The sequence below is a fragment of the Pangasianodon hypophthalmus genome, chromosome 26 (assembly GCF_027358585.1).
Source record: "Pangasianodon hypophthalmus isolate fPanHyp1 chromosome 26, fPanHyp1.pri, whole genome shotgun sequence".
In the NCBI taxonomy this organism is placed as follows: Eukaryota; Metazoa; Chordata; class Actinopteri; order Siluriformes; family Pangasiidae; genus Pangasianodon; species Pangasianodon hypophthalmus.
Window position 1 is genome coordinate 19,136,554 of NC_069735.1, and position 16,417 is coordinate 19,152,970.

At 47.0% G+C, this 16,417-nt stretch overlaps 1 protein-coding gene across 4 annotated transcripts; it reads right to left on the minus strand.

Moving 5' to 3' along the window:
• Window positions 1–11,559: 11,559 nt before the first annotated feature.
• On the minus strand, window positions 11,560–15,637 carry LOC113546189 (zinc finger protein 1 homolog). 4 transcript variants are annotated; one of them, XM_026945949.3, is made up of 4 exons: window positions 15,490–15,637; window positions 14,908–15,118; window positions 13,233–13,674; window positions 11,560–13,084 (listed from the first exon to the last, which is right to left on the minus strand). In XM_026945949.3, the coding sequence occupies exons 2-4, from the start codon at window positions 15,112–15,114 to the stop codon at window positions 12,108–12,110; spliced, it is 1,626 nt and encodes a 541-aa protein (XP_026801750.3). In that variant the 5' UTR covers window positions 15,115–15,118; window positions 15,490–15,637; the 3' UTR covers window positions 11,560–12,107. The 4 variants fall into 4 exon arrangements, with proteins under 4 accessions (XP_026801750.3, XP_026801751.3, XP_026801752.3 ...); XM_026945950.3 differs by having other exon boundaries at window positions 13,233–13,671; window positions 14,908–15,123; window positions 15,490–15,635; XM_026945951.3 differs by having other exon boundaries at window positions 11,560–13,075; window positions 14,908–15,123; window positions 15,490–15,635.
• Window positions 15,638–16,417: the final 780 nt, after the last annotated feature.

Genomic DNA, 16,417 nt, shown 5'->3' on the forward strand with positions numbered 1-16,417 from the left:
GGATTTCAACTTAATACCAAGATTGTAGACACAGCTCTTACTCTGCAAATGCAGAGACTAGATCACATGAAGTATTGACCCAGATACGCTGTACTCCTGCAGTAGCTTCCATAACAAATGTTGAGGCACATAATCATAGGCTTCCTCCAAATCCACAACACACATGTTGACTAGATTACTCATATGATACAATCACAAAGGATTCAGTACAAAAACTTTTTAGATTCCAAACATTAGTTTTCCAGCACAAAATGAAACGTTACAGAAAAATGTTTGTATGTCAGTAAAGAAAGCAGCAGATTCCATAAGAGACACTTTTCAGATAAAAACATAATGAAGGCTGCTGGGTTTCGCTGCAGAAATAAGAAGCGAGTCGACAGTCAAAGTCTCCAGAAGAACTGTGGCTGCTTCTGCAAGATGCTCAGTAACACTTCCAGCTCATTTCCTTATAAAACTGCACACACTGCACCTCAGATACTGCTTTATTTATTTAAAGTGAAGGATCGTCACATTAAATACTGACTTTGTTTCATTTATTACTGTTTACTGCTCTTTATAGGATTTTTTTTTAATTGTAGAAACATTTAATTTCATTATTTTTGAAGGCATCTTTGCTCTACAGCATTTCTTTACATGTACCTAAGACTTCTGCACAGAACTGTGTGTAGTGTTATGTACACTGCTAATTGTATATGATTATGATTAATTACTTTACTAGTTATCTGGCTGTTCATACATTCTTGTATTTTATGTTCTTTGTGATGTAATATCTTTTCACAAAGCCTCAGTTTGCTAGCAGCTAGCAGTTAAATATCTCCGTGTCAAAGAGCACGTAGACAGTCATGACTGTCTGGTAAGAGCCTTCCTCCTTACAGAGCCGTTTGGAACACACCCAAGGCCAAGTTTTAGCTGAGCTGTGTCAGAGCGGTGAAGCCTTTCCTCTTATTTCACAATCATCTGTGTTACATTAGTCAGTGCAGGTCATGCCATGTCAGCAGCAGTGGAAACACGGGTTCTGATAAAATGTACTGTTCACACACTATAGTGAATATATAGTATACACGCAGCGGCCGGATTATCAGGTCCACGTCCCACTCAGGTCATCTAAGGAAAGTGGGCAGATATTATAAGGGCGACTGACTGACCAATACACCCATATGTGTGATGATCATCAGTGACCAGCCTCATGTGCTCTTGTGACTGAATGACCATTATAACAGCAAAGCAGGAACTACTCGATATTAACGCCCTTGGTTTTAGACATGGGATATTCAGTACTCAGGTGTCCACATACTTTTGGCCATATAGTGTATCAAATCTGATTGGTCAGAAGGTGTTGATTAATTTTCTATAACAGCAGCTCTGACAGTAGTGCAGCTGCAAATCAAAAAGGTTTGATTAATGCCTAACAAACTCAAGGCCTGCAGGTCAAACACAGCCCACTGCAGCGTTTCAATCCACTTATATAAATTACAAAAAAACAAAAACCTTCTACACAAAATTTCTATCAAGAAATCAGATCACTGTACATATGGACTCACATCTGAACAACACTCTCAGATCTCAACACTGAAGTGCTAATTAAAATCTTCAGACCTGTACCTAAACACCATTCATAAACACCTGACACAAAATCCCAAAATGTATTCCTCGATGTAGAGACCTATAAATGTGTCGAAAAAAGAAACGTTGATGGAGCGCAAAGAGAGACAGGAGACTAAGGACATGTATGAGTTCTTACATCTCTTTCTTAAGCTTGTACACACCTGTCCAGTTTCAGTGAACCTGTGCTCACTGTAGCCTCAGCAGCTATAGAAATACTCAAACCAGCTCGCCTGGCACCAGAGATCACATTTAAAGTCCCCGAGATCACATTTTCCCCCATTCGGATGTTAGACTTGGACATTAACTGAAGCTCTTGACCGGCATCTGCATGATTTTAAGCACTATGCACTGCTTGGCATTCATAATTGGCATGAATGAGCAGGCGTTCCTAATAAAGTGATTAGTGAGTGTATCTGTATACATATACAGGCAGGTCCAGAAGTATTTGGACAGTAACACAATTATTGTAATTTTGCCTCTGTACACCACCACAGTGGATTTGAAATGAATCAGTCAAGATGTGTTTGAAGTGTAGACTTTCAGTTTTAACTCAAGGGGTTTAACAAAAAATATTGCATTAACTGTTTAGGAATTACAGCCTCCATTTTCACAGGCTCAAAAGTAATTGGACAAACTAACAATCATAAATATTAGGATTATTTTTAATACTTGGATGCAAATCCTTTGCAGTCAATAACTGCCTGAAGTCTCATGGACATCATCAAATGCTGAGTTTCCTCTCTTCAGACACTTTGCCAGGCCTTTACTGCAGCTGCCTTCAGTTGCTGCTTGTTTGTGGGTCTTTTTGCCTTCAGTTTTGTCTTCAGTAAGTGAAAAGCAGCTCAGTTGGGTTGAGGTCATCAGACATTTAAGAACATTCCATTTCTTTGCTTTAGGAAGCTCTTGGGTTGCTTTCGCGGTATGTTTTGGGTCATTATCCATCTGTACTATGAAGCACTATGAAAACTATCAGTTTTGCAGCTGAGTCTGAGCAGAAAGTATCTCTACACACTTCAGAATTCATCCTGCTACTTCTATCAGCAGTCACATCATCAATAAACACCAATGACCCAGTTCCACTGGCAGCCATACATGCCCATGCTATAACAGATGATGTGGTATGCTTTAGATCATGGGCTCTCCCTTTCCTTCTACATACTCTTCTCTTCCCGTCATTCTGGTACAAGTATGTAAACAGAAACAACAACAACAACAACAACGAAAAAGTTAACATTTATATGGCCCTGCAAAACTGTCACTAACGTTAAGGAGAAAAGAGGCCATTATAACATGAGATTAGGTGACTAATCACGACAGCCTTTCTTGTTTGTTCCAAACAGTCAAAAAAGACAACAGCACTGTAATCACCATGTACAGATATTAATTAACAGCATGTCTGACTCTACGTGGTTGGTAAAGCAAGTTACGAAAGCCACGTGGTGATGCAGAGGTTTTGTCTCAAACATCCCCTTTCTCTGCACTTTTAAGTGACTTTCCCTCATTTTCAGTGAATTCAGGACAGCAAATTCAGTAAACTGGAGAACTGAATAAATATAAATACATAACTGAACAGCAGCTGAAATGGCCAACTCCAAACATTTAATTAATAAATCCAAGCAGAAAGAACCCTGACTGTTCTTGAGTTTAAAACGGTTAACAGTGTTAATCTTTTCATCACTTAGAGCATTGAAAAAGAGGAACAAGCAGCCAGATGTTTGAGATAATACGAAGTGTCACAACGGCCAGATAATGCCAACGCATGCACAGTCAGGAATTAAGCAAACAGACAGAGTGCCTTTGGTATATATTTTTTTTTCTATGCTGTATAATTCCCATTGCTGCAGCTCCAAAACAGGATCTTGGAGGTCAAGTCAGTGTTCCTGAGTTAACACAGGATCAGTCTTTGAGGCTGGAACTGATTCATAGCATAACATAACTGGCTCCAAATCACCGGAAGGCAGGGTTAACACGGGCAAATTCATACTGTAAATCAAGCCAAGGTCAAAACCAGAAATGCAAGAGTGGAATAGCTAAACAAAACTGTGAAAAACATTCAATACTTTGAAAATGATAAAGACAAACAAGCAGACTAATGGGCTGGACCATGAAGAAAACCAGTAAGAAACATGAAAAACAAGAAGATAAAGCAAGAGGTTGAAACTGGAGCATTCTGCCAGCTGAACAAAGGATCTGAGACATGAAAACTGTCACAAACTCTCTTGAAGAAACAGGGCCTACAACCGACTCAGGGGAAGATATAGGGCCTGAGACCGACACAGGGGGAAGGAACAGGGCCTGAGACTGACACAGGGGAAGGAACAGGGCCTGAGACCGACACAGGGGGAAGGAACAGGGCCTTAGACTGACACAGGGGAAGGAACAGGGCCTGAGACTGACACAGGGGAAGGAACAGGGCCTGAGACCGACACAGGGGAAGGAACAGGGCCTGAGACTGACACAGGGGAAGGAACAGGGCCTGAGACTGACACAGGGGGAAGGAACAGGGCCTGAGACCGACACAGGGGAAGGAACAGGGCCTGAGACTGACACAGGGGAAGGAACAGGGCCTGAGACTGACACAGGGGGAAGGAACAGGGCCTGAGACTGCAATTGGCACAGGGGGAAGGAACAGGGCCTGAGACTGACACAGGGGAAGGAACGGGGCCTTAGACCGACACAGGGGAAGGAACAGGGCCTGAGACTGACACAGAGGGAAGGAACAGGGCCTGAGACCGACACAGGGGGAAGGAACAGGGCCTGCAAATGGCACAGGGGGAAGGAACAAGGCCTGCAAATGGCACAGGGGGAAGGAACAGGGCCTGAGACTGACACAGGGGGAAGGAACAGGGCCTGAGACACAGGGGGAAGGAACAGGGCCTGAGACCGACACGGGGGGAAGGAACAGGGCCTGAGACCGACACAGGGGAAGGAACAGGGCCTTAGACTGACACAGGGGGAAGGAACAGGGCCTGAGACCGACACAGGGGGAAGGAACAGGGCCTTAGACTGACACAGGGGAAGGAACAGGGCCTGAGACCGACACAGGGGAAGGAACAGGGCCTGAGACTGACACAGAGGGAAGGAACAGGGCCTGAGACTGACACAGGGGGAAGGAACAGGGCCTGCAAATGGCACAGGGGGAAGGAACAAGGCCTGCAAATGGCACAGGGGGAAGGAACAGGGCCTGAGACTGACACAGGGGAAGGAACAGGGCCTGAGACTGACACAGGGGGAAGGAACAGGGCCTGCAATTGGCACAGGGGGAAGGAACAAGGCCTGCAATTGGCACAGGGGGAGGAACAGGGCCTGAGACTGACACAGGGGAAGGAACAGGGCCTGAGACTGACACAGGGGGAAGGAACAGGGCCTGAGACTGACACAGGGGGAAGGAACAAGGTCTGCAATTGGCACAGGGGGAAGGAACAGGGCCTTAGACTGACACAGGGGGAAGGAACAGGACCTGAGACTGACACAGGGGGAAGGAACAGGGCCTGAGACTGACACAGGGGGAAGGAACAGGGCCTTAGACTGACACAGGGGGAAGGAACAGGGCCTTAGACTGACACAGGGGGAAGGAACAGGGCCTTAGACTGACACAGGGGGAAGGAACAGGGCCTTAGACTGACACAGGGGAAAGGAACAGGGCCTGAGACCGACACAGGGGGAAGGAACAGGGCCTGAGACTGACACAGGGGGAAGGAACAGGGCCTGAGACTGACACAGGGGGAAGGAACAGGGCCTGAGACTGACACAGGGGAAGGAACAGGGCCTGAGACCGACACAGGGGGAAGGAACAGGGCCTTAGACTGACACAGGGGAAGGAACAGGGCTTGAGACTGACACAGGGGAAGGAACAGGGCCTGAGACTGACACAGGGGAAGGAACAGGGCCTGAGACTGACACAGGGGGAAGGAACAAGGCCTGCAATTGGCACAGGGGGAAGGAACAGGGCCTGCAATTGGCACAGGGGGAAGGAACAGGGCCTGAGACCGACACAGGGGGAAGGAACAGGGCCTTAGACCGACACAGGGGGAAGGAACAGGGCCTGAGACTGACACAGGGGAAGGAACAGGGCCTGAGACTGACACAGGGGGGAAGGAACAGGGCCTGCGATCGACACAGGGGGAAGGAACAGGGCCTGCGATCGACACAGGGGGAAGGAACAGGGCCTTAGACCGACACAGGGGGAAGGAACAGGGCCTTAGACCGACACGGGGGGAAGGAACAGGGCCTGCGATCGACACGGGGGGAAGGAACAGGGCCTTAGACCGACACAGGGGGAAGGAACAGGGCCTGCGATCGACACAGGGGGAAGGAACAGGGCCTGAGACCGACACAGGGGTAGGAACAGGGCCTGAGATCGACACAGGGGAAGGAACAGGGCCTGAGACTGATAACAGGCCAGGCACAGAGCCTATGGCATCAAACCCAGTAGAATTACAGAAGAAAATGCTGTGTGAATCCTTTATACTTGTTGTATATGTGCTGAAATGTAAAGTCACTACTAGAACCAAAATTCTCATTTTATAAGAACTCACTCTTTTCACCAAGCAGCAAGACAGCTCAAACCTCACTAATGAATTTCTGGATTTTTCAAGATTTCAGTTTATTCATCTTTTTAATGGGGAATTAAATTAACCAAATTTAGGTACATGGATGAAACAAAAATTCAACACAAAACATGTACTTAATTATTATTTAACAGATGGATCCACCCACTCATCTAATTTCAAAACCTCTTGAAGGAAAAAAAGGAGAAGGTGACATAGAAGGATGTTTGAGATAATACGAAGTGTCACAACGGCCAGATAATGCCAACGCATGCGCAGTCAGGAATTAAGCCAACAGACAGAGTGCCTTTGGTATATATTTTTTTTTCTATGCTGTATAATTCCCATTGCTGCAGCTCCAAAACAGGATCTTGAAGGTCAAGTCAGCGTTCCTGAGTTAACACAGGATCAGACTTTAAGGCTGGAACTGATTCATAGCATAACATAACTGGCTCCAAATCACCGGAAGGCAGGGTTAACACGGGCAAATTCATACTGTAAATCAAGCCAAGGTCAAAACCAGAAATGCAAGAGTGGAATAGCTAAACAAAACTGTGAAAAACATTCAATACTTTGAAAATGATAAAGACAAACAAGCAGACTAAAGGGCTGGACCATGAAGAAAACCAGTAAGAAACATGAAAAACAAGAAGATAAAGCAAGAGGTTGAAACTGGAGCATTCTGCCAGCTGAACAAAGGATCGAGGACATGAAAACTGTCACAAACTCTCTTGAAGAAACAGGGCCTACGACCGACTCAGGGGAAGAAATAGGGCCTACGACTGACACAGGGGGAAGGAACAAGGCCTGCAATTGACACAGGGGTAGGAACAGGGCCTACGACTGACACAGGGGGAAGGAACAGGGCCTGAGACTGACACAGGGGGAAGGAACAGGGCCTGAGACTGACACAGGGGAAGGAACAGGGCCTGAGACTGACACAGGGGGAAGGAACAGGGCCTGAGACCGACACAGGGGAAGGAACAGGGCCTGAGACCGACACAGGGGAAGGAACAGGGCCTGAGACCGACACAGGGGGAAGGAACAGGGCCTGAGACCGACACAGGGGAAGGAACAGGGCCTGAGACCGACACAGGGGAAGGAACAGGGCCTGAGACCGACACAGGGGGAAGGAACAGGGCCTGAGACTGACACAGGGGGAAGGAACAGGGCCTGAGACTGACACAGGGGGAAGGAACAGGGCCTGAGACTGACACAGGGGGAAGGAACAGGGCCTGAGACTGACACAGGGGGAAGGAACAGGGCCTGAGACCGACACAGCGGAAGGAACAGGGCCTTAGACTGACACAGGGGAAGGAACAGGGCCTGAGACCGACACAGGGGAAGGAACAGGGCCTGAGACCGACACAGGGGGAAGGAACAGGGCCTTAGACTGACACAGGGGAAGGAACAGGGCCTGAGACTGACACAGAGGGAAGGAACAGGGCCTGAGACTGACACAGAGGGAAGGAACAGGGCCTGAGACCGACACAGAGGGAAGGAACAGGGCCTGAGACCGACACAGGGGAAGGAACAGGGCCTGAGACCGACACGGGGGGAAGGAACAGGGCCTGAGACCGACACAGGGGGAAGGAACAGGGCCTGAGACCGACACAGGGGAAGGAACAGGGCCTTAGACTGACACAGGGGGAAGGAACAGGGCCTGAGACCGACACAGGGGAAGGAACAGGGCCTTAGACTGACACAGGGGGAAGGAACAGGGCCTGAGACCGACACAGGGGGAAGGAACAGGGCCTTAGACTGACACAGGGGAAGGAACAGGGCTTGAGACTGACACAGGGGAAGGAACAGGGCCTGCAAATGGCACAGGGGGAAGGAACAGGGCCTGAGACTGACACAGGGGAAGGAACAGGGCCTGAGACTGACACAGGGGGAAGGAACAAGGCCTGCAATTGGCACAGGGGGAAGGAACAGGGCCTGCAATTGGCACAGGGGGAAGGAACAGGGCCTGAGACTGACACAGGGGGAAAGAACAAGGCCTGAGACCGACACAGTGGGAAGGAACAGGGCCTCAGACCGAAACAGGGGAAGGAACAGGGCCTGAGACTGACACAGGGGGAAGGAACAGGGCCTGAGACTGACACAGGGGGAATGAACAGGGCCTGCGATCGACACAGGGGGAAGGAACAGGGCCTTAGACCGACACAGGGGGAAGGAACAGGGCCTGAGACTGACACAGGGGAAGGAACAGGGCCTGAGACTGACACAGGGGGAAGGAACAGGGCCTGCGATCGACACAGGGGGAAGGAACAGGGCCTTAGACCGACACAGGGGGAAGGAACAGGGCCTTAGACCGACACAGGGGGAAGGAACAGGGCCTTAGACCGACACAGGGGGAAGGAACAGGGCCTGAGACTGACACAGGGGAAGGAACAGGGCCTGAGATCGACACAGGGGAAGGAACAGGGCCTGAGACTGATAACAGGCCAGGCACAGAGCCTATGGCATCAAACCCAGTAGAATTACAGAAGAAAATGCTGTGTGAATCCTTTATACTTGTTGTATATGTGCTGAAATGTAAAGTCACTACTAGAACCAAAATTCTCATTTTATAAGAACTCACTCTTTTCACCAAGCAGCAAGACAGCTCAAACCTCACTAATGAATTTCTGGATTTTTCAAGATTTCAGTTTTTTCATCTTTTTTAATGGGGAATTAAATTAACCAAATTTCTAACACAAGGTACATGGATGAAACAAAAATTCAACACAAAACATGTACTTAATTATTATTTAACAGATGGATCCACCCACTCATCTAATTTCAAAACCTCTTGAAGGAAAAAAAGGAGAAGGTGACATAGAAGGATGTTTGAGATAATACGAAGTGTCACAACGGCCAGATAATGCCAACGCATGCACAGTCAGGAATTAAGCCAACAGACAGAGTGCCTTTGGTATATATTTTTCTTTCTATGCTGTATAATTCCCATTGCTGCAGCTCCAAAACAGGATCTTGAAGGTCAAGTCAGCGTTCCTGAGTTAACACAGGATCAGACTTTAAGGCTGGAACTGATTCATAGCATAACATAACTGGCTCCAAATCACCGGAAGGCAGGGTTAACACGGGCAAATTCATACTGTAAATCAAGCCAAGGTAAAAAACAGAAATGCAAGAGTGGAATAGCTAAACAAAACTGTGAAAAACATTCAATACTTTGAAAATGATAAAGACAAACAAGCAGACTAATGGGCTGGACCATGAAGAAAACCAGTAAGAAACATGAAAAACAAGAAGATAAAGCAAGAGGTTGAAACTGGAGCATTCTGCCAGCTGAACAAAGGATTGAGGACATGAAAACTGTCACAAACTCTCTTGAAGAAACAGGGCCTACGACCGACTCAGGGGAAGAAATAGGGCCTACGACTGACACAGGGGGAAGGAACAAGGCCTGCAATTGACACAGGGGTAAGAACAGGGCCTGAGACTGACACAGGGGGAAGGAACAGGGCCTGAGACTGACACAGGGGGAAGGAACAGGGCCTGAGACCGACACGGGGGAAGGAACAGGGCCTTAGACCGACACAGGGGGAAGGAACAGGGCCTGAGACCGACACAGGGGGAAGGAACAGGGCCTGAGACCGACACGGGGGAAGGAACAGGGCCTGAGACCGACACGGGGGAAGGAACAGGGCCTTAGACTGACACAGGGGGAAGGAACAGGGCCTGAGACCGACACAGGGGAAGGAACAGGGCCTTAGACTGACACAGGGGGAAGGAACAGGGCCTGAGACCGACACAGGGGGAAGGAACAGGGCCTGAGACCGACACAGGGGGAAGGAACAGGGCCTGAGACCGACACAGGGGAAGGAACAGGGCCTGAGACTGACACAGAGGGAAGGAACAGGGCCTGAGACTGACACAGGGGGAAGGAACAGGGCCTGCAAATGGCACAGGGGGAAGGAACAGGGCCTGCAAATGGCACAGGGGGAAGGAACAGGGCCTGAGACTGACACAGGGGGAAGGAACAGGGCCTTAGACTGACACAGGGGGAAGGAACAGGGCCTTAGACTGACACAGGGGGAAGGAACAGGGCCTTAGACTGACACAGGGGGAAGGAACAGGGCCTTAGACTGACACAGGGGGAAGGAACAGGGCCTGAGACCGACACAGGGGGAAGGAACAGGGCCTGAGACTGACACAGGGGGAAGGAACAGGGCCTGAGACTGACACAGGGGAAGGAACAGGGCCTGAGACTGACACAGGGGAAGGAACAGGGCCTTAGACTGACACAGGGGGAAGGAACAAGGCCTGCAATTGGCACAGGGGGAAGGAACAGGGCCTCCAATTGGCACAGGGGGAAGGAACAGGGCCTGAGACTGACACAGGGGGAAGGAACAAGGCCTGAGACTGACACAGGGGAAGGAACAGGGCCTGAGACTGACACAGGGGGAAGGAACAGGGCCTGAGACTGACACAGGGGAAGGAACAAGGCCTGCAATTGGCACAGGGGGAAGGAACAGGGCCTACGACTGACACAGGGGGAAGGAACAGGGCCTGAGACTGACACAGGGGGAAGGAACAGGGCTTGAGACTGACACAGGGGGAAGGAACAGGGCCTGAGACCGACACAGGGGGAAGGAACAGGGCCTGCGATCGACACAGGGGGAAGGAACAGGGCCTTAGACCGACACAGGGGAAGGAACAGGGCCTGAGACCGACACAGGGGGAAGGAACAGGGCCTGCGATCGACACAGGGGGAAGGAACAGGGCCTGAGACCGACACAGGGGTAAGGAACAGGGCCTGAGACTGACACAGGGGGAAGGAACAGGGCCTGAGACCGACACAGGGGTAGGAACAGGGCCTGAGATCGACACAGGGGAAGGAACAGGGCCTGAGACTGATAACAGGCCAGGCACAGAGCCTATGGCATCAAACCCAGTAGAATTACAGAAGAAAATGCTGTGTGAATCCTTTATACTTGTTGTATATGTGCTGAAATGTAAAGTCACTACTAGAACCAAAATTCTCATTTTATAAGAACTCACTCTTTTCACCAAGCAGCAAGACAGCTCAAACCTCACTAATGAATTTCTGGATTTTTCAAGATTTCAGTTTATTCATCTTTTTTAATGGGGAATTAAATTAACCAAATTTCTAACACAAGGTACATGGAAGAAACAAAAATTCAACACAAAACATGTACTTAATTATTATTTAACAGATGGATCCACCCACTCATCTAATTTCAAAACCTCTTGAAGGAAAAAAAGGAGAAGGTGACATAGAAGGAGAGCAATATAGAGTGGGAGAGATACAGAGGCAAGTCTGGGCTGAAACTCGGGTCAGTTGTGTTACTCGCTGCTGTTCATCAAAAGCATTTAAAGGATCCAGAAAAAATGCTGCAGTTTTCGAGGACGTGACCACTGCGCAGAATTAAGATGCGGAGAACACATATATTGTGTTTAATGGTTAGAATAGCAAGCAACAAAGGATAAGTGTGACAATAAACTCTGCTGTATGGTAGTTATTTGTGAATTACAATTAAAGTTTTATACTGTGACTGTGAGGGTGGAGCTTTCACAATGACATGGCCATGTTAAACTGGTTTAGAAAACTTTTTATCTGCAATCTAAACTCCATCATCCATTACATCATATACGTTAATATTAAACATGATATTTTTAAACCCAAATTAGAAGGCATGAATCCAATCCCATTATTCTCTTCTTTGCATGAAGAAGAAATAAACCTGCTGCTCTGACTAATACATTTAGAAAAGCACGTAAATATTTGGTGTCATGATTGCTCCATTACTGTCTTGATGTTTTGTATGTTTCCGGAAGCCGTAGTGATTATATGAACGTCTGTCAGCACAAGCTTAATCACCATATAAATAAAATCTAAAGTGGAGAATCTGCTATTATCTCCACAGTTCTTTAGCATTGTACACATCCATAATAAGTCTAATAAGGAAGTCCAAGCATGTGCTATGGGTTCTGCTTCACGTCCTCCTTGGTGTGATTCTTCTGATGCGCCCTGAAGCTGCCCAGATAAGTGAAGCCCTGATCGCAGATGCTGCAGTGGTACGGTTTCTCTCCCGTGTGAACTCGCAGGTGTGTTTTGAGCACGTCGGGCCGAGCGAACGTTTTTGGGCACTGAGTGCAGCTGTACGGTCGTTCTTTAGTGTGAACGCGTTCGTGCTGCTTCAGGTTGATGCGATAGAAGAAGCTGTTGCCGCAGAACGAGCACTGGAATGGCCTCTCGCGCTTCTCACCTACGTGGATCCGTTTATGGGTGTAAAAATGCCGCGGGTCTGAAAACCCCTTCCCACAGTGGTCGCACAGGAACGGCTTCTCCCCCGTGTGCGTGCGCTCGTGCCGGTCGCGGTTCACTTTTTGGCCGAACGTCATGTCGCAGTAGGAGCAGGAGTATGGCTTTTCACCCGTGTGAACCCTCTGGTGCTGTTTCAGAGCGCTGATGGTGATGAAGCCTTTCTCACAGACGGAGCACACGTACGGTTTCTCGTTAGTGTGCACGCGTTCGTGTTTTTTGAGGTGTGTTTTGTGATAGAAACACATTTCACAGTAAGCGCACTGAAACGGCCGCTGCCCGGTGTGTATGCTCTGATGGCATTTGAGGTTTCCTTTCGTCTTGAAGCAGTTGCCGCACAATTCACAGCGGAAAGGTTTGTCTCCGCTGTGCGACTTCATGTGGACTTTGAGGGCCGAGTGCGTGGGGTATCCTTTCTCACACACGGTACACACGTGAGGACGAAGTGTCTTTTGTTTTACGCGATTCTCGTGCATTTTCATGTGTCTCGTCAAAAACGCTGCAGACATCAACTCCTGTCCGCAGATGGTGCAGGGAGAGATCGTTTTTATTCCGCTCTTCTTCTTTTTCCGATTTCGTTTCACTGAGGATTTGCTTTCTTCATCGCAAGACTCGCTGCGGCCACCTAAAGGAGCTGAGAAAATACATTAGCTATGGAAAGCACACAATAAAAACATTTTAAAAATATTTTTGTTTATTTTTTTGAAGATTTTCATGCAGTTCTATACAGCGTAATAAACTCATCTATTATTGGAATAAAAGCGTAAATGATCTCGACTTACTTGAAGGACAAAAATCATCTTCATCAGCTTCATCAGGTTCTTCAGGTTCCTCAGGTTCCTCAGCATGAACACTCCCATCATCCAGGTCTTCTTGTTGCGTGATGTTTCCGTTCAGCTCCACCATGGTCCTGCAGTCCACCAGTGTCACTGAACACATCATCAGTGGAGTGTGTATCGAGTGCTGTTCTTCACCGTTAAACGTTTTTGGCGGAGTGTGTGGTGAGGATCGTGACTCTGTGGGGTTTGGATCACTGTATAAACGGACTGAGGTGCTGGGTTCATCCACCTCACACTTAAATTCACTCTCCTGTGGACCAGCATCAGGCCATTCAGCTGCACCAACACCACACACACTGTGTGTGTGCTCAGAGTCTCGCACTTCTGAGGGGTTCAGATCAGCTTTACACATGGAGCACAACGCTGGAGTCGCTCCCGTCACCTGCTGAGAGGAACAATAAATCACAGGAATGATTAAGGATTAAATGCTGTTTATATGACTGGTGTTGATTAGTTCTCTATAACAGCAGCTCTGACAGTAGTGCAGGTTTATTTATAATTAATGCACTCGTTCTGATACGATATCGTTTCCATAGTAACAGCTCATTCACAGGGACGTGTACAGAGAACGCTCCTCTGATAATAAACGGATTAAAAAAAACTGTGTAATCTTTGATATGGTGAAGTTTTCTCCAGGGTAAGGAGATGTTTATGTAACGTTTATGGAAGGAGTCTCCAGTGTCAGCGCTTTGTAACAGTCAGAGGTGAAGCTGTGACTTTAAGTTTTCTGACATCTTCAGGACAGAGGAGTTTACGCTTCTTTGGAGTTCCTCCTTTTTTTGTCTTTTAATTCAAGAGAGCAGAAAAAGAGAGCTACTACAGCTGCTATAACGTAAGTGAGAACAGAAACTAACTTGTTTTCACTCTTTCTACAAAGTTAAATGTGAATATAAGCCTATAAACATGTGACGTAGTTCATTAATAAATAAAAAAAATTGAAGTTGTTGGCAAATGACTGTGGTGTAAGAGGAATAAACACTAGAGGGCGTTCTGTTACAGGAAAATAATCAGCTTCAGGGTGGAAACAGTAACTCAGTCAGCATCTTACTGTAAACGCAGCACACACAGCGTTTATTACATACATTATGTAAAGTCTCCAACTTCTATATTAACACACTGCACTCATCAAAATAACTGAATCCACAGGAGTGTGTGAGGAGTGTGTAAAGAGTGTGTAAGCAGTGTGTGAGGAGTGTGTAAAGAGTGTGTAAAGAGTGTGTAAGCAGAGTGTAAGGAGTGTGTAAGGAGTGTGTAAGCCGTGTGTAAAGAGTGTATGAGGAGCGTGTGAGAAGTGTTTAAGGAGTATGTAAAGAATGTGTAAGGAGTGTGTAAGCCGTGTGTAAAGAGTGTGTGAGAAGTCTGTAAGGAGCGTGTGAGGAGCGTGTGAGGAGTGTGTGAGGAGCATGTGAGGAGCGTGTGAGGAGCATGTAAAGAGTGTGTTAGGAGCGTGTGAGGAGCGTGTGAGGAGCGTGTGAAAAGCATGTAAGGAGCGTGCAAGGAGCGTGTAAAGAGCGTGTAAAGAGCGTGTGAGGAGTGTGTAAGGCATGTGTGAGGAGCGTGTGAGGAGTGTGTGAGGAGCGTGTAAAGAGTGTGTAAGTGTCACATCATGACCACAGACCTGGTTGGAGAGCTTGGGCGCTTGGCTGAGCCTCTCCTCCAGCTGACTGACCGTCTTCCTGAGCTCACACACTTCAGCGTGGAGCTGCGAGATGTCGGCCATGGACAGATCGGTTCCTACAGACACAGTGCTGGAAGATGGAGGATCACGGGGCAGGTGGAGCTGCAGGACAGCTCCTCCTCCATCCACACACTCCTCCTCCATCATGCTCCTGTGCTTTGAGTGACAGAGCAATAATGATCATGTGCACACGTTTCCTGCACCTGACTCCCACCTCTTCATGCTGAACACTCAGGAGAAATCCTCACAGCTGCTGGGCCACTCACTACTCCATGCACAGCTTTATATAAAGCCTGTGCTACACAAAAGCTGGCTAGATTCTAGCTTTAACTACTGAACTGTAATGATCAGACTCTAAATCCTCACTTACATTAACGAGTCTTAAATGCACCAGAACATTACAGAGCAGTTTCCTGGAATTCATCTGCATTTGTCGGCGTTTTAAACGCATTACAGCAAAAATGTGGGGGTTTTTTACTACTAACCACGTGGCCATTTATATAACGCTTTTCTTTTTCTTACCGTGAGGGATGATCAGCTCTTTTCCGTCTCCAACACGTTTATATTTTGATAAATCAAAGGTTTATGCACTCTATTTACATCCCCCCACACATACACTGCGAGCTCGGCATGGTTTACTTCCGGGTCCGCTTCGCAAAATGGCGCCACCTACAGCACCGGCGACCAATCGCAACAAGTTCCGGGGCGAGCTCATGAATATTAATGACAGCGTTGCTATGGCGACGCTCCGCGCGCTCGGGCTCCTGAAGTAATCAGGCTAATCTTAAAATGCTAAAAGTATAAACATAACTCACAGGTTTTTATAATAAATATAATTTAGATTTCATCCAGTATTACATATACCAGCATTATAAACATTATAAAATTAAATAAATGATATGAAATCATTAAAATATCGTGAACAATGTCTCAAATCATGTACAATAAGCTAACTCTTGAAAGAATTTACAGTTTAGTAAAAACTGTATATGCATATAGTATATGGCTTTCATTAAATTATAACAGTCAAATAACCTTAAAGTTATAAATCATAATCAAGTTAAAATCAAAACTGTTCATGTCCCTAATTAAAGGGTAAAACATAAAATTATTATTATTATTTCTTTGTGAAATAAAACTCAAAAACACTTTGTTGAATGATTAAAACCACAATGTACATTTGGTCTCAATTAGAAATATATAGCTAATTTAAATATCTTTTCATTCATAATTTTATTAAACTTATACATACTGACTACAACAAAAAGTAAAATAAATCCACTCAACTACACTCACCGTCCACTTTATTACGAACACCTGTACACATGCACATTTATCAACCAATCACGTGGCAGAAGCACAATGCATCAAATACATACAGGTCAAGACCTTCAGTTAATGTTCACATCAAACATCAGAATGAAGAAAAAATGTGATCTCTGTGACTTTA